This window comes from Nanorana parkeri, unplaced genomic scaffold (assembly GCF_000935625.1).
Source record: "Nanorana parkeri isolate BGI_ZX_2015 unplaced genomic scaffold, ASM93562v1 scaffold228, whole genome shotgun sequence".
NCBI classification, from domain to species: Eukaryota; Metazoa; Chordata; class Amphibia; order Anura; family Dicroglossidae; genus Nanorana; species Nanorana parkeri.
Genome location: NW_017306496.1, coordinates 1,021,799 through 1,046,977, shown reverse-complemented (window position 1 = coordinate 1,046,977; position 25,179 = coordinate 1,021,799). Strand labels below are relative to the sequence as shown.

At 44.1% G+C, this 25,179-nt stretch overlaps 1 protein-coding gene across 1 annotated transcript in view; it reads left to right on the top strand.

Moving 5' to 3' along the window:
- Window positions 1-25,179, top strand: part of MAP3K12 (mitogen-activated protein kinase kinase kinase 12) — a 104,716-nt gene that overhangs the window by 66,101 nt on the left and 13,436 nt on the right. The window contains exons 5-7 of the mRNA XM_018556209.1: window positions 2,521-2,679; window positions 22,126-22,284; window positions 23,357-23,465. Coding sequence (XP_018411711.1) covers window positions 2,521-2,679; window positions 22,126-22,284; window positions 23,357-23,465 — 427 coding nt within the window. The remainder of the gene's footprint in view (window positions 1-2,520; window positions 2,680-22,125; window positions 22,285-23,356; window positions 23,466-25,179) is intronic.

The window sequence follows — 25,179 nt, the reverse complement described above, 5'->3', positions numbered from 1 at the left end:
GAGAATTGACCTTATTTTTCTCTGCTGCAGTTAACTAGCACTTACAGGTCTTGTCCTTTCCCCAGCCTGTGCGGGACAGTGAAAGGAGAAGCAGCAGACTGATGAACTCATCTCTGCTCTATCAACCTATCAGTATTTCCCTTGCTAGCACATGAGCACTGCAGCAGAACTGAATGGTTCCTTGTGCTGCTTATTTCTTCCACCAGTCTGAGCTCTGCTGTGCAGGGACTGCAAGACGCTGATACTAAGTTCAATCATTATAGCGGACTACAAATCCCAGCAATACATTATAAACGCAATGCAGAATACCACCAGCTATGGAGGACTACAAATCCCAGCAATACATTGTACAGCAATGCAGAATAATTCCATCAGCTATAGAGAACTACAAATCTCAGCAACACATTTTATAGCAATGCAGAATACCACCAGCTATGGAGGACTACAAATCCCAGCAATACATTGTACAGCAATGCAGAATAATTCCATAAGCTATACAGGACTACAAATCTCAGAAATACATTATACAGCAATGCAGAATAATAGTATCTGAATTTGCTACATACTATGTGCTGCCACTCTGCTCCAGGGTGCCAGCCTGATATCTCAGACGGAGGGTCTCGGGAGGGGTGCTGAGGGTCTCAGGAGGGGTGCGGAAGGTTAGTCAGTCAGTTAGTCAGGTTGAAAAAAAGACACAAGTCCATCGAGTTCAACCTATAGAGATAAGAGGAGAAAGAAGAAAAAAAAGAAAGAAGAAAAATCTAAAACCGAACGCTATGCCCACAGCTACCCCCTGTTGGTCCAGAGGAAGGCAAAAACCCCCTATAAAGCATGGTTCAAAAAAGGGGGAAAAAAAATATTTCCTGATCCCATAAGGCAATCGGATATTCCCGGGATCAACAATCTCTGATGCTTAATATACCTCTAAGAACTCAATATCCAGTAATATTCTGTGCATTTAGGAATACATCCAGATGTTTTTTAAATCAGTTAACTGAGCTCGCAAGAACCAGCTCCTGGGGGAGTCTATTCCACATTTTCACAGCTCTAACTGTGAAGAATCCTTTTCGTGTGCAAAGGTTAAACCTCTTTTCCTCCAGACGCAAAGAGTGCCTCCTTGTCCTTTGCAGTGACCTTAAAGTGAATAATTTGGCGCCAAGCTCACTATATGGACCATTTATGTATTTATACATGGTGATCATGTCCGCCCTTAAATCGCCTCTTCTCCAGAGAGAACAAATTCAGGTCAGCTAATCGTTCCTCATAGCTGAGCTCCTTCATGCCTCTTATGAGTTTAGTTGCCCTTCGCTGCACCTTCTCCAGTTCCACAACATCCTTTTTTTCAACTGGTGCCCAAAACTGAACTGCATGTTCCAGATGAGGTCTTACTAATGCTTTGTACAGGGGCAGGATTATGTCTCTCGCTCTGGAGTCTAGACCCCGTATAATGCAAGAAAGTATTTTGCTTGCCTTAGAAACTGCAGCTTGACATTGCATGCTATTATTAAGTCTATGGTCTACCAGAACACACAGATCTTTCTCCATCATTACTCCCCCAAACATACTCCCCCCAGAGTGTATGACGCATTCATGTTTTTAGTCCCCAAGGTCTCAGGAGGGGGAGATGTGCGGGCAGCGGAAGCGCTGTAAACAGGTGCTGTGTGGTTCTCAAGAAGGCTGCCGCGAGGTACCCAGCAAGCGGGACCTAAGGCAGCTGCTTCAATTTAAAAATGTAAAGTGTCGGTATGCGGTTTTGGTATCGGGGCATTGATACCTATACTGGTATAGCTATCATTGCATCCCTATTGCTTATATTTCAAAAAATACATTTAGACACATATTAAGAAATGCAGAGCTGCATAAATGTGCCCCTTTTATACCTACTGTACCTACCTGGAGTTCAGCTTTAAGTTATGTAATATTTGTTGTCCCATTGTATAGCTTTATTTTCCTATTCTGGGGAAGAATCTGGAACGAAAGGCTCCCAGTTAGGCCTTGTTCAACACCAAATGCAGAGCAGATCTGCTCAGGTTTCTGCACACGCAGTGCAGTGGGTTGTGCCGCATTTTTGCCGCGTTTTAGATGCGTTCCGGGCCGTTTTTGGTTAAAAAAAATAAAAAATCAGTTTAACATGGGCTATTAGTGCATTCCAGGCATTTGCATGCATTTTTGATGCGTTTGAACGCGTTCCAGAGCAGGTAAAATAGGGCTTTCTGCAGTTTTCTCACCTGCTCTGGACCTGCTCTGGAACTGCACGCTGCGATGTGAACTGGAGCATAAAATACCATTGGAATACATTGGACGCAGTTTTGATCCGGTCTGCACCTGCTCTGCTCTGCTCCTGGAACGCGCTTGGTGTGAACAAGGCCTGTCAGCTGACTACTTACCTCTAATCGGTTTTTATTTCAGTGCATGGAAAAATGCCATATTTTCTGTAATGTAGGCAGGTACATAAAACTGAATAGTATTTGTAATATTGAGGTCATGCATATGTCATTTGTATTCTTTTGTTACCCACAGCATGCTGATCACCTATGATGACCTGGTCAAAATATCAGATTTTGGTACTTCCAAAGAGCTGAGTGACAAGAGCACTAAAATGTCCTTTGCTGGTACGGTAGCCTGGATGGCACCAGAGGTCATACGCAATGAGCCGGTCTCTGAGAAGGTGGACATCTGGTGAGTGACAACATGATGAATCATAATCCGGTCATCTGCTTTTATCCTGTTTATAGGTTTGAATCCACCAATCTACTTTTCTTGGGTTAGATATTAAAAGCAAAACTCTCGCTCCCCTTTCCTAAACATACCAGGTGGCATTCCAATCTTCTGGACTGGTATACTCTCAACAAAAGGCTCTTGAATATGTAGGTCGTCTGCTGCAATAATACCAGTTCATGTGCCATTTATCAATAAGTTGGTTCTAAAAGAGTTGGGTCCTTTTTGGGGCTACTTCACTGCAAAGAAATAGTTAGTGAAATTTAACCCTTTTTTTAATTCATCAGGGGCGATCCACAGTTACTTAATAAGCTTCCTCCCCGCCCAAAACCCCCCCGCGCCCCCTATTTCATTTATTTTCTTCTGGAAATATACAATGTTCATCCCCTCCTGTTTGCCTAGCAGGTTGCAAAGAAGACACCCGTGCGTGCGTGCTCCCAGCCAGGAACTGAGCCAAGCTGTTTGTTTGCATCAACTAAATCACACAGTTCTCAACAAGCCCAATTCCCACCTCCTCACTCCTCACAGTAATTGGACAGGCAGATGCAGCAGCCTATCGCTGTCCTGTCCACTGTGGCCCTGGGATCCTTCCTTTGAAGCTGGAACTTCAGGGAAGCAGCGAAGATCGTGTGAGAGCTGGCGGCAGTGACCGTGGTGTTTGGAGGTGGGGTGCATGGAAAGGTAGTGGGACACTTTTACCTTAATGCAGAGAATGCATTAAGGTAAAAAATGAATAGGCGTTAGTACTACTTTAAAACATTCACCCACAATGAATATGTACTATAATATTGGTGCAGGAGGTTTTCACAGATTTCCATGCTCTGGTTAATCTATCCATTGGGTTCAGAAAAAATATTGGAAAGGGGGAAATTTCAGGATATAATTCTTCTGTATTTAGGTACTAATGGGACTTGCAAATTAAAAATAATATGCAAAACAAAAATGTGTGTATATATATATATATATATAATATATATATACACACACACACTGTATATATCATGAAAAATATCAGAAGTTAAACAATATAAAAATGCCAGTGTCCTACCCTATACTTATGTGACATCTAAACATATAAATTACAACACTCCATTGCACCCTTTTACAAAGACTGAGGAATAGGGACATTGTGCCAGTTTCCATTATAGCAAATAAGATTCCAGTTGTTTTCTCTTTTTCTTATAATTTCATGCTGATTGACATTACTAGGCTGTACTCTGATTTTGTTTAGTAGTTATAAATGAGTGTCTTACGTTATCTGTATTTTAGAATTATACTTTCATCATACAAATCCCTACAGGTATTTCCCAAGATTAAAGCAGAACTGCAATATCTTTTTTTTTTTAATGCAGACACTCTGAAACTGAAAGTTTAAAATGATGCATACTTACAAATGTGTTTACTTTTTTATATTTATTTGTTACAGATATATTTTTATATTCATATTACTAATATGCCACCTTGCCTAGTCCGTTCATCAGCATAGCTGGAGCTGATTAAAGGGAATGTTGAACCTCCACGCCATCCTGTAGAAATTCCAGCACTGAAACCACTTTAGTGAGTTTCCAGTGCTCCCCGTCTGCCCTCCATGCGGAATACACTTTCCACACCTTGTTGTATATTGCCAAGGTTGAAGGCTTCCGACTTGATATGAGGGTGGAAACCACCCTGTCTGACAGACCTTTCCCTAACAGCAGGTCCCTCTCAGAAACCAGGCTGTTAGGGTCAAATAGTCTAGGCGTGGATGAAACGCCGACCCCTGCCGCAGTAGATCCTCCTTGACTGGGAGTCTCCAAGGAGGTTTGATGCTCAACTTCTGTAGCGGTCCAACCCACTGCCTTTTTGGCCAGAACGGGGCGATCAGGATAAGCGAAGCCTTGTCCTCCATCACCTTCTTGATAACCGCTGGAATCAATCCTATTGGGGGAAAAACGTAAAGCAGCTGGGGTCCCCAGGGGTGCAATAACGCATCCACCCCTAGAGTCCTCTCCTCCCAAACCAGCGAAAAGAACTGACCCACTTTCTTGTTGGTCTTTGAGGCGAAAAGGTCTACTTGCGGCATCCCCCATCTTTCTGTGATCGCATGGAAAGTCTGACCGTCCAGTTCCCAATCTGACTGGAGAAATTTTCTCCTGCTCAGTGCGTCTGCCAGGACATTTAGGCTGCCCTGCACGTGTACTGCCGATAAGGACAACAGATTCTCTTCTGCCCAGAGTAGAATGTCCTCGGTCAGTGACAGGAGGGTATGAGACCTCGTGCCCCCCTGTTTGTTTATGTATGCCACAGCAGTAGCGTTGTCCGATGAGATCCTTACGTGTTGGTTCACAATATGGGGAGTGAACCCCAGGAGTGCACACTCCATCGCTTTTAGTTCCCTCATATTTGATGACTTCGAACTCCAATGGCTGTCCCAGGATCCCTGGAGCATGTGCTGTTGGAGATGTGCCCCCCATCCCCATGCCCTCGCATCCGTCGTGATCTGCACGGGTTCGTGTTGTTTCCACAACCTTCCCCCCGACAGGTGCTTGGCTTCCAGCCACCACTTCACCCTTCCGTGTAGTGCTGTTGGCTGGTCCAACGATTCCTGCTGACCATCCCATTCTGCCAGAAGGAAGTTCTGGAGGGGTCTGGAATGTATTTGAGCCCATGTTACTGCTGGTATGGCTGTTGTCATGAGACCCAAGAGCCTCATGATACGTCTGAAAGACACTTTTGCTGATGCGTAGATGACTCGTGTCTCCGCCAACAGCTTCTCTATTTTCTCGTCCGGAAGTAACATGCGCTCTGCCCCCGTGTGCACCCGGTAACCCAAAAATACCACCCTTTGTGACGGCAGCAATTGAGATTTCTCCGTGTTTATGAGCCAACCTAGGTTTTTCAGGTGGGCCATGGCCCTCCTCCACAGAGCTTCGTCTTTGATGCCACATCTCCTGGCCACGTCTTCAACCACAGGGCTCTCCTGCTTGAGTTGATAAGGCCCGTGGTACGGGCAGAGATCCTCATAGAAGCATCCGCTATGTAGGCTACCGCCTTTTCTAGCACTGGCAGAGAATCCACAATTGTGGCCCTGTCTGTCCCCTCATTCAGATGATCTTTTAATTGTGCCAGCCAGACATCTAATGTTCTGGCCATACAAGTAACAGCCACCGCTGGCTTGAACCCGGCCCCCGCGGCTTCCCAAGCCCGTCTGAGCAGTGCTTCGCCCTTTTTTTCCATAGGATCTTTAAGCAGGCCCATATCTTCAAAGGACAGGTCTGTGTTCTTTGAAAATTTTGCCAGGGAAGCGTCCACCTTGGGACATTTTTCCCACACCTCCGAGTCTTCCCCTTTGAAGGGAAATCTTCTTTTTAACTTGGAGGAAAAAAAAACCTTCCGCTCTGGATCTTTCCACTCCGTGGTCACCACGTCTTTAATAGACTGGTGAACTGGGAACGTGCGGCCTTTTTTGGGCTGTAGCCCTTTATATAATCTGTCATGTATAGACAGTTCCCCTTGCTCTTCGGAGATACCCAACGTATCCCATACTGATTTGAGGAGCTCGTTGGTCTCATGCGCGGGGAACAAATATCTCCCCTGAGATGGTCCCGTGTCTTCTCCTGATTCTAACCCTGCATCCTCCTCGGAGTCAGCGGAAGAATCTGACACCGTAGCAGCCCTCTCAGAAACACTGGGGAGTGTGCGTCCCTGAACATGAAGGGACTGCCACTGCGTGGCTATCCGTCAGACCCCTCTCCAGAATAACTGTGCGGAATGACGGAAAGGAGGACATCATTTCTTGTCGCATGGAATCCAACAGATTTAACCAGTTCCCCAATGCAAGATTGGCATAGGGGTTTTTTGGATGTGGAGGAATACTTCTTATTGCATTGCGCACATCTCTTATTGCTTGATCGATTTGCTGCAGTTGCCCTCTGCAAGACAAAAACCGACCAAGCCATGTTAAAACCAACAGCCATCTGGCAATACTGTGTCCACCCCATTTCTCATGCCCCCCAACACTGAGAAATAACCGGTAAAAGGAATGGTGAACTCCCCCTCTCTTACCTTAGAGCTGCCGGCACCAGGATCCCCCAGATCAAATGATGCCATCATGGTATTTGAGTCTCCAGCTGGGCCCCCTGGCCCCTCCAGCTCCTGTGCCCCGCCACTGGTGCCCCCCCTTGCGTGTGTGGGCACCGCAAGGGCCTTGCGACCCCCTGCTTCAGTTGTGTTGGCCATACTGTAGCGTGGACCGAGCGTTCGGCGAAGACTGGAAGCGTCCAGCATATACGCGTCGCACCGGAAGTGACGACATTCGCTCTCACGGACACGGCCGGAAGTGCGTAAATCGCGTCACTTCCTCCCTCGCTGCTCGTCCGCCGGGATATTCATCCCCCATGCCGCACGAGGACTGCAGCCTCCTCTATAGGAATCCTATACATGCCTATGAGCCATGCAATGCTGCTCGGGGCTGCCTGTAGCTGCCAGCCTGCAGTTGAACTACAAGTCCCAGCACACCCATTGAAGCTCCTGTGCCCCTTTCCCATGGCTGCAGCCTGACCTCCTGCAGGGGCCCCAATGCACGCTGTGGCTTGTAGTTCCCCGGCTGAACAGGTTGCATTGTCCCCGCTGGCTCCTTTGTTATGGAAGTTTCCCGGACACGCCTGGCAGACATTCTCACCTTCATGTCGTTCACGATGGTCTGGACGAGTCCTCCCAGCGTGCTGCAATCCTTCCCCTTGTGAGGAATCCGGCCCTGGGTGCAGATTGAGAACTAAAGGGGGTTAGAGGTGCAGAGCTTGTTGAAAGGAATCAGAAGGCCCTTTATTGTTTATAAAACAAGGAACTATCTCTCCTTTCCTTTGTTCGGCGCTTTGTACAATGAAAATGCTGCATTCTGCCTCCTTTAGCATATCCTAGCGCATGTTTCTACTTAAATGATCACATGGTTTAAGGGGCGGAGCTTTACTAAAGACGTAATTATTCTGGTATGCCTAGAACAGCGTGATCTGTAAATACGGTCATGGCTATGAGGAGCACCTATTTTTTTTTAGGCACTGGGGACCTAGGGAAATCCTAGTGTTTTCTTTGTTGTCTTTCTGCAAGTACATTGGGGTTACATGACGTCAGTGTAAATACAAAGAGTGCTTACCGGAGGTCACAATCGGTTTCAGAGGCAGGAGGCCTTAGATTACTACAGTAATCCAATCATATGGGATGTTTAAAAGACCTGATTGCTGATTGTTGGGCTCAATAAACAATTAGTGGATCTTCTAGCAGGGCTGAGATTTTGGCTGTATTGATGCAGTGACATTTCATGCTCTGTATACCACGAGCTTCGGATTTGGCAGTTTCTCCGCAGGTTGCAGTCTAAGAAAATCTCTCCTAAGGGAAAAGAGAACATGGCAGACATCTGGCTGGTTGCCCAGTCAGAGGGTCCAGGGAGCCCAAGACTCCGTGTTTCCACTTAATTATATTAGTCATTTTTTCCACTAAGCGTGGTGGAGCAGGAAAGAGGGAGCTGGGAGGAGGCCGAGGAGGGAGGAAGAAGAGCATTTGGTAATGCCCAAAGGTAGTTTGGAAAAACCTTTGTGTTATTTTAACCTCTTTTGTTCAACAAGGCATTAATCGTCGTCTTCACAGATAATTAGTGGGACTGGCTTCCATGCAGCTCTCATTGACCTTCGGCCAGCCAGACGGTGGCTCCTGACATGTGCTTCTCAGGCTGTCAGCAGATGCTCATCACCTACTTTATAAACAGATGCTATGGTCATAAGTTGTTGTTGTTATTATTAATATTATACAGGATTTATATAGTAATAATATATATTCTTAAACATAAACCTGTGTTTTATCTAATTAGTATGTTTTATTGCAATGGAAAATGCGACAATAAAGGCATATACATGTCAAAATTGAAAAATAAGCCATGTCATGCATGCAGGGAAAACACAGCGCAGGGCTTTAGGGTTTCAGCCAAGCATTGCTCCAGTAGTAATCTGGTGATCTGGGATCCCCTTTTTCTGACTTATTTGCAATACAGGAGATTCCCAAACACACCCAGTGTAGGCCCATTTTTGTCTCACAAACATACAAATAAGTCTGTATAGCAACATGCCTGTACATAGCCCCCTTTCACACAGGCCCATCCCTTCTGATCAGCAGGGGATCTGTGCACTTTTAATTTTTTTTCATTTGAAATCCATGTCTGTTCAATTGTTTCCTCCATTTTCCTCCAAAGCGCCATTGGTCCAAGCTGTCCAATCAAAAAAAGAAAGAAAAACCCCACTGAGGCCATCGATCTCGATGCCTCAGCAGTGACGAGCAAGTGAGGGACAGGGAGGCTCCTCCCTGTCTCCTCCCTTCCTCCTCCACACTAGCTTCGGGATGGGTTGGGAGTGGGGTTTAGTCCTTTAGGGGTGGGGCTTCGGCCAGGGGGGGCGGGGCGGAATGTGCTGAGGGCGAGCCTGGGGAATGCCTCACCCGGAACCAGAGGAACCGCATGTCACTGCTGATCCATCACGATCTGGTCCACTGAAATGGAATCCTGTTTCATTTTTTTTTTCAGGATCTAGTTGAAGTCAGGTCAGATCATAAACGGCCACATGTCTGTTTACATCCGGCTGCGCATAAAGTTGCATTGGATTTCCGATCAGATCGGCCTGAAAAATTGACAGCCAAATCTGATCGGAAAGAGACCTAAGAGGATTCTTACAGTCATATGATGGACTCACACCAGAAGTTTCAATCTGATGGTGACAGACAGAGAGAGTGGAACACCAGATTGTCCGGATAATGAGGCAGCATCTCACTGGGTCACGTGGGAGGCAGCAGGCCAGAGCTCTTGGCAACCTGTAACGCTCTGGCCGGCGTCCTGCCCAACTCACTAGAAACCAGTTACATCAGTGAGCTGGGTGGGACACCGAACAGAGGTGCCGTGCCCCCTCACCCCCTGACCTGCACTGCCAGCGCACTAGATGATCTGCACCGCCAGCTAACTGATTTTACTTGTTACATGGATTTGTTCTTTAAAGGAAACCTGTCATGAGGAAAACATGGAGTCCTTATAAAAATGCTACTTGCCATTCTGCATATCATCCTGACTCCCTTGCTTTAATACTGTAAATTAATGAAACAAACAGTACTGGACCAAATATGCAAATAGGGACCTCTGACTTTCTCAATCTGCATATTATTTGGGTCATTGACACGGTAACTACTGAAACCAAAAACTAGCATTTTCAGCAATGGCAGTCCATGGCAATTCCCCTTTTTGTTCTACTTTAAGAAACCTCTTAAAGCCTCTAAGTCTGACAGCAAGCCCCATGTACTCTGATGATTGCCTTACCCATCAAGATGTTCCAGCTTACCCTGCTAATTGCTCAGGGGCGACCAGAGTTTGTACAGTTTTGCAGGCCCCATGTTGGTGTCACCGGATGGCATTGCTGGGAGCCTGCTTGAAGCACCAAACTATACAAATAATGTAGACAGTTCTAGACAATGTCATAGTTGTATTAGTTCATATGTAACTAGCGATTTGTTGAAAGCCAATAAAGTTTTAGGTCATTGAAGACATAAACTCATGAAGGGTATGTTATGGCTTAAAGCCTTGGTTCTCAACTTGTGGGTCGTGACCCAAAAGTGGGTCGCGACCCCGTCTTCAGTGGGTCGCCTCATGCCTTCCACTTTTCTAAGTGAGAGGCTCCTCAGCCTCCCCCTAGTGCAGCACTGTCCATTCTTACACTGAGCAGCCATTCAAAATATGTTGCCCAGCGCCGAGTGTTGACATGAGGTGGGGTGGGCTGGGGGTATGGCCGCGAAGGAGCTCCTTCCATACGTGCATTGCTTATAGCTCCCTCGCATGTCCTGTAGAGGTGCCTGGGCTGGAGGGACGTCACATTCTGGCTCCCAACACCTCTACAGGCGCACATGTGAGCTGCACAAGCAATGCACATATGGATGGAGCTCCATCACAGCACAGCTGCCCACACTGCCATGCGTTCCATAGTAGTGCGACTTGGGTTGCGACTTAATGACCGAGGACAAATGTGGGTCCTGAGGTTACACAGGTTGAGAACCACTGGCTTAAAGAATCCCAGTTAAATTTCACATGGCTACATTAGGACCTAGTGATTGCACCAAGTACGAGGTCGACTGTGTGGACTGTTGCATTATGCCAACAAACATAATCTCTGCCAAGCTTCTGTTAGGTTTGCCACTCATTTATTTTATAACGGCTGTCCGGTTCTTTAACTGTTTGTAGAGTGTTTGGTGGCACTCCTCATAGCAATCTGGACTTTCCCTGCCTGCTCTGCCCAGTGTAATTGAAGGACTCTGCTGTCACTTTTAAATCCTGGTTCTGCTCTGTGTTCTAGGAGCACCAGCAGACGCTTCTGTTTGAATGAAGCCTGTCAACACCATTTGCAGTCTTTATTCATAAATATATTCTAACAATATTGTTATAGGAGTATTAATGAACACGTGGCTCAAATCTATCATTCTCATTGCTCATTTTGACTAAACCACACTGGTTTAACCATTTCTTTTAAGTCATGCCCACTTTAGATAAGTCACTTTACATAAGTTTTAATTTTGCCATGAACCAAAAGGTGGCATGAAAATATAGGTGTATCATGCTCAGGGCATACATTTCACTTGAGATATAGGTTTAGAGTTAAGGTTCCCATACACATATCGATCATCGTTCGGAAATCGTCCACGAATGGTCTTTGAGGGCACGAAAAAAAATCTGCCGATAATCATTAGGTGTATGACCAGCTTAAAGCTGAGGTTTAGGGCCCATTCACACTATAAGCTGTGCACACAGCTGCTGGTGTGCATTGCCCGGCACAGTGCCGATGTGCCGATCCATACAGTACTTTTTTTTAAAAAGCAATGCGGCGGGGTGAACTGTGCCCATTCATGACAAGCCAAGTTGCCCTGTCTTGCATTGGGGCTGCACTTGAAAAACAGGCAAGGCAGCCCCATTGCATCTGGTGTAAATGGGCCCATTCACAGTGGGCGTATAATCGCGCAATTTCCGCCTCGATATCGCGCAAATTTGCAACGCGACATCGCGAGAAGTCGCCGTCCAATGATTTTCAATGGAGCTGTTCTATAGAACAGCTCCATGTCACTCGTCGCGGTCACGTGTCGCTTGTGCGGGACCCTTTTTCCCGCGGATGTCACACGATTTTTCTATTTTTGCATGCAGCCCGACGGTGAAGGTCACGCGATCGTCGCTGGAACGTCGCCCCGAACAGTCGCGCTATCCCGGCCACTTGGCTCCGCTCGAGGTAAGTGTCACTTAGTGTGAATGGGGCCTTATGTTGAGGCCAAGAGTAAAAGGAATGTTACATTTTTGGGAGTGATACTATATCTTTTATGGTGTGGTAAGTGTATAACAAACACGGTCATTCCTATTAGAGGCAAAGAAAATGGCAAAACCTCTGATGATGGAACCCACATTATTTTTTTGCCACTAATAGGAATTACAGTGTTTGTTATTCATTTATCAAACCAAAAAAACTGTTTTTATTACTCCCAAAAATGTCACAGTCACTCTTGACCTCAACATAAATCCATAGCATTATCCCTTACAGGCTAAGTTCACCTTTTATACCATGTTTCATGTTACACGCATATTCAGGGTGTAACATGAAACACGGTCTCGCTGGATTGGATAGGTATCACTTGAAATATTTTAGTAATATGCCAGTGAGTACTGATCTGTAATATGTCAGTGAGTACTGAACTGTAATATGTCAGTGAGTACTGATCTGTAATATGTCAGTGAGTACTGATCTGTAATATGTCAGTGAGTACTGATCTGTAATATGTCAGTGAGTACTGATCTGTAATATGTCAGGGAGTACTGATCTGTAATATGTCAGTGAGTACTGACATTTGCCAACAATAACGTGGTAACTCCCATGATATCACAAGTGGCCCAATATTAGCAGAAAGAGCCTGACTGGGTAGATCTGGCTGTATTTGGTCAACTTTTTACCCTATGTTACGTTAGTGGAAAGAGACCCTATATATACAGTGGGGGGAATTTATCAAAACAAGGGATGCACTGGTACCAATGCTAGTATCGGTATCGATACTGAGTATTTGGGTGAGTACTCGTACCCGCTCAGATGCCGAGTCCGATACTCGAGCTTTCAGTATCAGGAAGCCGGGCAGCGAGTCATTACACGCTGTTTATAGGAGTATTAATGAACACGTGGCTCAAATCTATCATTCTCATTGCTCATTTTGACTAAACCACACTGGTTTAACCATTTCTTTTAAGTCATGCCCACTTTAGATAAGTCACTTTACATAAGTTTTAATTTTGCCATGAACCAAAAGGTGGCATGAAAATATAGGTGTATCATGCTCAGGGCATACATTTCACTTGAGATATAGGTTTAGAGTTAAGGTTCCCATACACATATCGATCATCGTTCGGAAATCGTCCACGAATGGTCTTTGAGGGCACGAAAAAAAATCTGCCGATAATCATTAGGTGTATGACCAGCTTAAAGCTGAGGTTTAGGGCCCATTCACACTATAAGCTGTGCACACAGCTGCTGGTGTGCATTGCCCGGCACAGTGCCGATGTGCCGATCCATACAGTACTTTTTTTTAAAAAGCAATGCGGCGGGGTGAACTGTGCCCATTCATGACAAGCCAAGTTGCCCTGTCTTGCATTGGGGCTGCACTTGAAAAACAGGCAAGGCAGCCCCATTGCATCTGGTGTAAATGGGCCCATTCACAGTGGGCGTATAATCGCGCAATTTCCGCCTCGATATCGCGCAAATTTGCAACGCGACATCGCGAGAAGTCGCCGTCCAATGATTTTCAATGGAGCTGTTCTATAGAACAGCTCCATGTCACTCGTCGCGGTCACGTGTCGCTTGTGCGGGACCCTTTTTCCCGCGGATGTCACACGATTTTTCTATTTTTGCATGCAGCCCGACGGTGAAGGTCACGCGATCGTCGCTGGAACGTCGCCCCGAACAGTCGCGCTATCCCGGCCACTTGGCTCCGCTCGAGGTAAGTGTCACTTAGTGTGAATGGGGCCTTATGTTGAGGCCAAGAGTAAAAGGAATGTTACATTTTTGGGAGTGATACTATATCTTTTATGGTGTGGTAAGTGTATAACAAACACGGTCATTCCTATTAGAGGCAAAGAAAATGGCAAAACCTCTGATGATGGAACCCACATTATTTTTTTGCCACTAATAGGAATTACAGTGTTTGTTATTCATTTATCAAACCAAAAAAACTGTTTTTATTACTCCCAAAAATGTCACAGTCACTCTTGACCTCAACATAAATCCATAGCATTATCCCTTACAGGCTAAGTTCACCTTTTATACCATGTTTCATGTTACACGCATATTCAGGGTGTAACATGAAACACGGTCTCGCTGGATTGGATAGGTATCACTTGAAATATTTTAGTAATATGCCAGTGAGTACTGATCTGTAATATGTCAGTGAGTACTGATCTGTAATATGCCAGTGAGTACTGATCTGTAATATGTCAGTGAGTACTGATCTGTAATATGTCAGTGAGTACTGATCTGTAATATGTCAGTGAGTACTGAACTGTAATATGTCAGTGAGTACTGATCTGTAATATGTCAGTGAGTACTGATCTGTAATATGTCAGTGAGTACTGATCTGTAATATGTCAGTGAGTACTGATCTGTAATATGTCAGTGAGTACTGATCTGTAATATGTCAGTGAGTACTGATCTGTAATATGTCAGTGAGTACTGATCTGTAATATGTCAGTGAGTACTGATCTGTAATATGTCAGTGAGTACTGATCTGTAATATGTCAGTGAGTACTGATCTGTAATATGTCAGTGAGTACTGATCTGTAATATGTCAGTGAGTACTGATCTGTAATATGTCAGTGAGTACTGATCTGTAATATGTCAGTGAGTACTGATCTGTAATATGTCAGTGAGTACTGACATTTGCCAACAATAACGTGGTAACTCCCATGATATCACAAGTGGCCCAATATTAGCAGAAAGAGCCTGACTGGGTAGATCTGGCTGTATTTGGTCAACTTTTTACCCTATGTTACGTTAGTGGAAAGAGACCCTATATATACAGTGGGGGGAATTTATCAAAACAAGGGATGCACTGGTACCAATGCTAGTATCGGTATCGATACTGAGTATTTGGGTGAGTACTCGTACCCGCTCAGATGCCGAGTCCGATACTCGAGCTTTCAGTATCAGGAAGCCGGGCAGCGAGTCATTACACGCTGCCCGGCTTCCTGATTGGCCGGGAAGCCGGCTCCATGCGTGGGGCTGGCTTCCCGGCCAACCAGGAAGCCGGGCAGCATGTAATCACTCGCCGCCTAGCTTCCTGGTTGGCCAGGAAGCTGGCCAATCAGTAACCCGGATGGTGAGTCCTTACCTGCCCCCTGGCCTCCTGATTGGCCAGAAAGCCGGCTTCATGCTCCCTCGTCACCTGGTGGCGAGGGAGCATGGAGCCGGCTTCCCGGCCAATCAGGAAGTCGGGTGCCGTGTAATGACTCGCTGCTCGGCTTCCTGATTGGTCCAGAAGCTGGCCAATCAGGAAGCCAGGCGTCATTACCCACCCCCATGGCTTCCTGATTGGTCAGAAAGCTGGCTCCATGCTACCTCGTCACCAGACGGTTTCCCTGCTTATCAGGAAGCTGGGTAGCAAGTCTTTACACGCAGCCTGGCTAATCAGGAAGCCAGGTGGCAAGTCCTTAATGGGACTTCCGGTATCGTTATTCTGTATCCGGGAGTACCGGAAAAAAATATCGGTACTCATACTTGATACCAAAAAAACGGTATCGGTGCATTCCTAATCAAGATTGGAGCAGACAAAATCTGGAGCAGCTGTGATCGCAATCAATCAGCTTCTCTCCTCACTTTGTTCAGTTAAGATTTGAAAATGAAAGAGAAAATCTGATTGGTTGCCATGGGCAACTGCTCCAGATTCTGTCTGCTCCAGTTTCGCTAAATTCCTTTCAAAGTGTAAAATATATATATATATAGGTCTACACCATTTAACATACCAGTTGACAATTAGGATGACTGTCCATCTCTGTTACTGTGATCCCTTCTCATTTCTTCATTTAGCTTGCATGCCTTTCTTTTCTTTGTTCCGCTTGGTAGTCAGCGGCCCACGTTAATCAGTGAAAAGGGGGTCATTATCACTGATGTGCAGGGCCAGACAGTGTTACTATGGAGATGGGTGTGGGATTAGTGTCCATCTGTCATTGTATGACCCCTCTTGAAAAGGCTCCATCACATATTATCCCTATGCGGCTGGCACACAGGCACACATACTTGCACGCACACACTTAGCCCTCATCTGCACTAAATAGGCTTCCCAGGAACATGCTGCAGATGGGACCTCATTTCTGGCCGGCTCTTTCTAATCAAGACAGAGATGAGTCATTTTCATTAGGAGCTGTAAATAAATCTAGCACAGAGAAATGCATAATGGCTTTGATTTCAGATTATTTGTGAAAGAAAAATGAAAATGATTTTAATCATATTTAATCTCAGCTGATGCATAAAGTGTTCTCTTTTAAACAAACGTGATATTTAGGGCCGGGCAGGGAAATCCCTCATTTTGTAAACTGTGTCAATTGTTTATCCTCCTTAATCTAATGTAAAATACACAAACGCAGTGTTACAAACATAAAGGTGACTTCAGAAAAAAACTGCATGCACAATTTTTTTGCATTCATACAGCACTGGAACGCACAGCATTGTGGTACCATGCGTTCCACTGCGGGACATCACACTGCGTTTGGGGTTCCATTGAAATGAATGAAACTGCCAGCCAAGCACCTCCCGTAGCAGAATGTATCAGGCCGAAACCGAAAATGACCTTTTTCTCACCTTTATTTATTTCTTTTAATAATTTTATTGTAAGCACATGGTGCTTGTATAGCATCAGTGGCAAGATTCCGCAGAAGGCAGCTAGTGGGCTGGTGCAATAGCCAGCCTGCTATTGGCCACTTCAAATTGCAATAGCCAATAACAGACTGGCTATTGCACCCGCCCACTGCTTGCTGTGCCCTCCTCCCAGCATGGAGGAGAGAGCTAGGGGATCCAACCAACTAATCGATTATGAGAATAGTTGACTATTCTCATAATCGATTAGTTGGTTGCGGCCCTAATTTGTTCATATTCCCTGCACATGACTAGACGTTTGTGTTCACTTCATTTATCAGCATTCCTGAATTACATGTAAATAAAAGGCACAATCTGATATAATAATTTATACCCAGAACTAGCATAACTACCTAAACCTGTGCTATCAGCCTCCTGTAATCTCCTGTAAAGCAGCCCTCAAACTGGAGAAGGGAAGGGCAGTACTATGTGCCAATCAGGGCTCTACTGCATTTGTACAATGCTGTCAGTCTTATGAGGCAATATGCGTACATGAGGGGAGAGTACAATAATGACTTCATTATTGTCCTGCTGATATGTACAGGTGAAACTCGAATAATTAGAATATCGTGCAAAAGTAATTGCAGTAAGTGCGGCAAAAGGGGCCCAAACCAAGTACTGAGTACATATGCATGCTTGTACTTTTCAGAGGTCCGATATTGTTCCATGTACAATCCTTGTTTTATTGATTGCATGTAATAATCTACTTTTTTGAGGTTGTGGATTTGGGGTTCTTGGGGTTTTCAGGAGCTGTAAGCCATAATCATCACAATTATGACAAATCTCGGCTTGAATTATCTTGCTTTGCATGTAATGAGTCTATCTCATATATTAGTTTCACCTTTTAAGTTGCATTAGTGAAATAAATGAACTTTGCACGATATTCTAATTATTTGAGTTTCACCTGTATATGCCTTGCATAGGCAGTGGCGCGTCTTGGACCAGGCCGTATTGGGCAAATGCAGTGAAGTCTGCATGGAGGTCCAGGATAGAGCTGCCTGGCAGTGGTGCTTAAATCATAAGATTGGCTGCACAGAGTTTCAGATATATATTGTGGCAATGTAAGCCAATACCACGGTGTTAGGTGGCCTCAAAGTCACCCAGGGTTCTCAGCCAGAGGGGCTGAGTGGCTCCAGGAAGACAGTACGTGTACCAGGAGAGAACTGCCTTTTCAGTTATTTCCAGGTTGTCTGGATCATAGTTGGGATCCTGGAGCCAGGAGATTTCTTAGAGCTCTGGGTGGGATGAAATCTCCATTCCTGGGTCCATGCTTTGGTAGTGACCAGCACCTGATTGTGCACCTGTGTACATCCTTCATGAAGAGTGTGCTGGGATGCGTTCAGGGCCCCACCTGTGAGTCAGGAGAGCTCCACCCTGGGGAGTGTTGGAGTTGTGTGCGTGCAGGGAGCACACGGACACAGACCACCTCGTGTGCATGCTTGACGCACACGGAACAGCCAGGGGTGGCTGGGAGAGGTCAGGAAGGTCGGTGACCCGAGGACCTGCGGTACAGTCTGCTAAGAGAGCAGAGTGAGGGCTCACGAGGGGTGAGCAGCGTGAGTGTCTTGTAGCTGAGGAAAGCTACAGAGCCATAACAAGGACTGTCTTATGTTGCTGTTTCAAGCTATTTTCAATAAACTGTGTTTCCTTGACTTACCTGGACTACAGTGGAGTGTCCTTGTTACAATATGTATATATACTGTATATGTGGAATATATCTATATATAATCTCAATTGTATATATTTCAGGAAGACTTGTTTTTTATATTCACCAGCATTTAGCCTGTCAACTTACTAATATCATAATAACTGCTTGAAGCACGCCAATGGCCCTATTCAATAGAGTTCCTATTTTTAAGCACAATGATATATAGCAACCAATCAGAACTCTGCTAAAGTCAGATCAATAGATATATTCTGGTTGATTGCTATAGTTACTGCAATTGAAAGTAATCTGTGAAGAGAGAAATGTGGAAGCTGCCATTACTGATTTGCTTTGTTTAAATCTAGAGTCCAGGTTATAAAACTGATTCTGGATTAATTACCTAGTAGTGAATCACTGAACAAGCATGCAGCCAGTAAAGTCTGAAAAGTCTATACTTCTGTTCTGCATGCTTGTGTGGGGTCAGGGGCTTACTAAGTAGGAATCGGATGGCAGCCTTTCACTCTCAGCCTCCATATTTCTGTCCTCACAGATGCCTTTTAAGATGAGAATTATTTATTAATGCCTCTGATGTCCATGAGTTCTGCCTTAAATATTTTACTGAAGGGTATATGACATCTTACTTTCCAAAACAATCCTCCAGCATGCTGAATGTCTGGTAGAACATAAAGTAGATTCCATATGAATTGTGTTTAAATCATTGGTACCCATATTTTTCTGTCTGTAGAATAGGAAGGATGCACTGCAGTGCAGATCACCTAGCACCACCTAGTGGATGGTTGAAGACACTGCACCATAATCATTAATGTTATTATCCTTCTGTAATTACTGAAGTCAAGGTGCAGCTGTTCAGATCTGCACTATATTAACATAATATGTATGAGATGAAAGATTATCTTAATAAAAGTAAAATATTCAAATTATATTTCAACAACATGAAAACAACATTTTATTACCACTAATCTACAGTAACCTCTGTTTTGCTTCAGCTGCGTTGACAGAATGGAATCCGGCTTATACGATAAGAATGTAGAGAGCAGTTAGGACGTGTAAAGTGCAGTAATCTATAGCCACCCAGCAGAAAGTGTGTTTGCTGATCTGACCACGGTAAATGGACACCTGATTAGCTGCCATAGAATGCAGCAGTTTGCACATTAGCAATGCTGTTTGCACTTTATTGAATAAACTGAAATTGCGTTACCAGTTGTAATCTTTTTAAGCAAAATTTGAGGCCCTTTGGGCTTAAGACTTAATGGACTAGTGATTACCTGCTGGGATATCCAAAGAAAGGGAGCCACAGGACAGAAGTCATAAAGGTGTGAGCAGAGCTGTATCTAGCTGCTTTTGTGCCCGAGGCAAGAACAGAAAAGTGTGCCCCCCAACAGACGTGTTATGTCACCCAACGCCGCGCACACAGAATGCGCTGGTGATCAAATCCAAGATAGTATATCAATTTGTTTAGTTTGAGAAAACTAATGAAAACATTTTTAGTTTCCGTTCATTCCGTCCAAAGCAAATTTTTAGTCTTTGCACATGTCTGGGGGGGGGGGTTTTTTTTTTTTTTTTTTGTAATTTATGTTTTATTTTTATTTTCTGTATTTTTTTTTTACTGTTGGGGTGCTTCGGGGAAATATCAGGGATCTAGACAGACCACTGACATTTCCCTTTTGAAATAGAAACAAAGATTGAGGACACAGAGTCCTCTGCCCATTCAGGCGGGGGAGAGCAGCGGGGATCCGAGGAGAAGCTGGAGCCTGTGCCACTCCTCTTCTCCCTGCCGAGCCGTGGCTGTGCTGGCCTCCTGGCGCCCCTGTTGCCAATGGCACCCTGTGCTCACCATGGCAATGGGGGCGCAGCCAGGCCGGCCCTGGCTATGCCTCCTCTCAGCTGCGCCTGAGGCAAGTACCTCACTCGCCCCATGGTAGCTACAGCCCTGGGTGTGAGTAAGAAGCGGTGATCAGGAAGAAAAAATGAAGGTAAAAAGATATTCGTATTTCAAATCTTTTTACATGGCGCTTGAGGCCATGAAAAACAAGTAAACAATTGGCTCTTGCAGTCGATCAGATTGACTCCCAACTTGTGAATGCTCGGCAACTCATACAGTTCACTGGGAAGGTCTCAACTAAAATACAAGAACACCAGAGTGCACTGGCATAGTATAGTAAGTGAGGTCAAAATGTATTCACTAAAACAACATGACCACCACATAATTTTAGTTCATCATCAGAAATACATTGGCCTCAGGATACTATGTTGTTCCATAGCATGCAAACAGATTGAGAAGATACCTCCACACCATATCAAAGCTTATGGTTAACACGATTTAAGGGCTCTAGGATGATTTTAAGTTGTGAGTATAAGGTGCATGCAGATACATTTTGACCTTGCTTATTATGCTATGCCAGAGCATTTTGGGTGTTTTAATAGTAGTATAAAAATAGGATTTTTTGTATTTGCTGTAAAATCCTTTTCTCTGCGTTCATTGAAGGACACTCGTCCCACCAGTAAAGATCCTAAGGATGTCCAGACCTATATGATGTCCTGTCCTATATGATAAAATGTTAATACAATAATATATTAATTATGTAAAAATGTAGAGATGTAAAATAAATCCATATTTCTTTTTTTAAACCTTTTGTCTCTGCAAAAGAAACCAGTTTAAGACATTACCACCACTGCCAATCCTGTATCAAGTGAGGGCTTATGGGTAAAAGCCCAGTCCAGTAATAATAATGACTCCATATACCAGCTGCATCTTCACTGGTCCCTTTTGGGATCTGTCTTCTTGACCTTCCACAAGTCTGAGTGTGTATTTGTTGTCCTAATGACTAATGTGTCACAGTAAGAGACTCACAGTTCCACAAGGATTTTCTCTGTAACCTCTATTCCTGGTGATATCATAGACAATCATTTATTTTACCATTCTCTTCTTAATGTACAATGTGAACATATCGGTGGTAATGCAATGATTTTTTTTGGCGGGGGGGGTCTACTTGCCATTAACATGAGATAACAGGTATAATGTCAGATCTATGGCAGCAAAACACTCTGCCTGCTGCTCCTGTGGGGACAAAATCGATCAGACCAGTTGACAAATGTAATCCAATAATTTTTGCACTTATCGCCACTCATACACTGCCTCACACACCTAGGTGAACAGTGTCAAGTGCAGCCAGCCTATGCTTCCATTGTCTTCCCTCCTCCAAACTGCCTGGACATAAATATGAATGTTCCGATGTAGCAGCTGTTGGTTACTGCAGCGTGGCTGACATAAATGCTTTAATGTAATCGGATCATAGGTACATGGCCAGCTATCCTCTTTAGATTTGGATCTTCTGCTCTTTGCTTGCATTTCTTTCTGTTTGCTGGGATTTTGTCGATATGCAATAGGAAGATCAAATCCTCATACCGAGGTTGTTTATTTTCAAAATGTAGGTGGGGCTTTATCAAGTCAATGGAGTAAATTGGTCCCTGGAAATTTGCACATGTAGGCCAATTTTATAGCTTGAGATACTGCATGTCCAGAGATGCTGAGGATGCCGTTACACATGGGAAGTGTGAGAAAAGTAAACGCAGGCAGTCAAATTCTTTCTAATTATAAGTTAAGCGTGATGACTTATTTAATGATGCATTGCTGTACTTCTAAGCAGAAATTGACATTTTTTTCTAATTATATTGCAAGACAGAGTGCCAAACTTAAAATGTGTTTCTTACTGTTTACAGTTTTTTATGTAGTAACAGAAAAATGCATGTGTTTAAATGATGTTCACATACTAGGCATGGTGTCATTTGTATTTAATTTCTCTTTTTGATCAGGTCATTTGGAGTTGTCCTGTGGGAGCTTCTGACAGGAGAGATTCCCTATAAAGATGTGGATTCCTCAGCTATCATATGGGGTGTGGGTAGCAACAGCCTCCATCTTCCCGTACCATCAAGCTGCCCCGATGGATTCAAGCTCCTCTTGGGACAGTGCTGGTCAGTATGGGACAGTGGGAAATTCTCCTATAATAAGGGTCCCTCATTCTTTAAATGGACTTGCAGGAAAAAATGGTCACTGTGTGCTTGGGGGGACTAAAATAGTGCAAAGTATATAAGCAAACCCACTTTTTCTAAAGGTTTAGTTAGTTATTATATGTTTATTGCTCATCTTAAATAGCAGGTGGAGCCATACAAATCTTTTCTTTTTACCCTTGGGCCAACGGTGCGTTCAGAACCACTAATATGTAGACTAAATATACATTTAATATGAGTTTGTAAACCTGGGGTTCTGGAGACACAGATGACCTAGGGGGTGCAAAAAGAAGGATCTGCAGTGCTCCGTCCACTGTCATGAAATGACAAATAAACCCCTTTTACATTTGGGATAGAAATGAGACATGTGAAATGCTTTCTATTTTAAGACTTGTAACCAAGATTACATTCATAAGTGTTTTTGGCCAGATATACACATAGCATAGGATAGCCTTTTACAGCCTATCCTATTGCAGTATTGTGTATTTATGATACATCTTAGGTGAATCTACAAAAAAGTCATATTTGAATTATATGTGGAGACTGGTAAGCTGAATCAGTTCCTGGCTTCTTATACCGTATGTATACTCCAAAAGCATAATGATTAACTCCAGTCCTGTCCACCCGGAACTCTTTGGTCTTCCCACCCACCTTGCATGTCCCTTCTCCTCTCATTGTATTCTCCATAATATAAACTATATTTTTTAAATCCTTCAGGGAGAATGGGAACCCATCATAATGGCCACAGCAGGTATGCAGACCCAGGAGCTTAAGCTCCGATATCTGTAAACGGTCTGGTGGTTTAAATCTGTGCCATCAACCATAAAAGGGAAAGATCAGTTTTGGGTTGAAGGGCCCTATAAATCACACAAAAAGCTTAGTAATGCCCACACATTTATCATAAGATATTATTTTATAAGCTATGAAAGAAGAACTGTTTTTGTTGTTCTTGGCAACAAATCATACTCTTATTTTTTTATCTTAAGTTTATAATATATTAGTCTGGTCTCAATTTAGTCTCTTCTATCTTAAACAGGAACAGTAAGCCAAGAAACCGTCCCTCTTTCCGGCAAATTTTACTACATTTAGATATCGCCTCTGCTGATGTCCTATCCACCGCACAGGAAACCTACTTTCAGTCACAGGTAAGTGATTGTACATTCCTTAAGGGCCTAAATAGATGTATGGCCTACAAAACCTCTAAGTGTGGAGTCCACAGTTTCCTTCCATTAAATCAAATACTATTTAAGGACTGCAATAGAATTGAGCACAGAAATGCTCACCCTAAATCCCCGCCCCCCCATTTGCTATGTCACTTTATTAGCAACCGTCTATTAAAAGCATGTAACCAGGTACATATTCCCAATAACAGCCCCCCGGTCTTCGGGACCCCCATAACTACCTATTCATATAGCACCGTATTTATAAGCAACAACAAAAAAATGTATTTCTGATAATGAACGGAAAACTGTCTGGGATAGGATGCCAACAAATCCTATCCCACACTATTTTCAATCCATTGTACAGGTAATATATAAACAGAGATGAACACCACCTTAAAGGAGAACTATGGGGTCAGTGTTTTTCCCCATAGTTCTCCTTAGGGTAACGGGAGGACGCTAGTTTGTGTCCTTCCGTTACCCTAAGGAGAACTATGGGGAAAAACACTGACCCCATAGTTCTCCTTAGGGTAACGGGAGGACGCTAGTTTGTGTCCTTCCGTTACCCTAAGGAGAACTATGGGGAAAAACACTGACCCCATAGTTCTCCTTAGGGTAACGGGAGGACGCTAGTTTGTGTCCTTCCGTTACCCTAAGGAGAACTATGGGGAAAAACACTGACCCCATAGTTCTCCTTAGGGTAACGGGAGGACGCTAGTTTGTGTCCTTCCGTTACCCTAAGGAGAACTATGGGGAAAAACACTGACCCCATAGTTCTCCTTTAAGTGAAACCAAAGTTTCTTATCTATAAATATGGTGTATTTATGGGTAACATCCAAGTGGCTGTACCAAGGCGCAGTGTTCTGATTGACCATTGCATTATAATTATATACATATCCCCCTATTAATAAAAAACTTTGGTTTCATTAATGGGGATGTTTATCTCTATTTTTTTAATGTCACAACAGAGTCACTTTAGTAGCATATGCATTGTAGGTTAGTGAATTGAGCCTATAAATTGTGTAACTGGAAATAGCCTGAAAGATAGTCTAGTAGAGGAGGCAGAGTTATGGTCTCTGATGCAGAATTTAAACTGGGTCACTGTCATAACTCATACAAAAACCCCTAGTACTCTAGGATCTTGATGTTAGTGCTGTAACTACCTCTAGACCTTGAACATTTGGGGTTTGGCTTTTATATGATCAATGTCCATAGCAAGCCTCTACTAAGAATTTGGAAAGCTTTCAGCCAGCATCCAGCAGCTTATTTGAACCACCATTCAGCTCCACAGAACTTAGAGTGCTGTCACTTTAGGGGCCATTTAAACTGTTGAATTTTAACCCATGCATTACAACACTCTCAAACATGTGTCCAGGCAGTGGCGTCACAAGGGGGATGCGAGGGGTGCGGCCCGCACTTGGGTGACACCATTGGAGGAGATTGTAAAGCCTTGGATAGGATGACCATCAGTATGTTTAGGAACCTGTGTACACCTGGCTTGTAGAGGCACTGGTGGCACATGAAAACTTACAAAAGGAATAGTAGTTAAAAGACAAATGCTGCTGTGCTCTGTACACTATGCAATCTGATTGCATAGCTGTGTGTAAGGGGGAACAGCAGCCATAGCTGGGTCCTCTACCCTCGCAGATTCAGGACAGTGCCCCTGTGCAAGACCAATTTCTAGCTCCCATTGAACTAC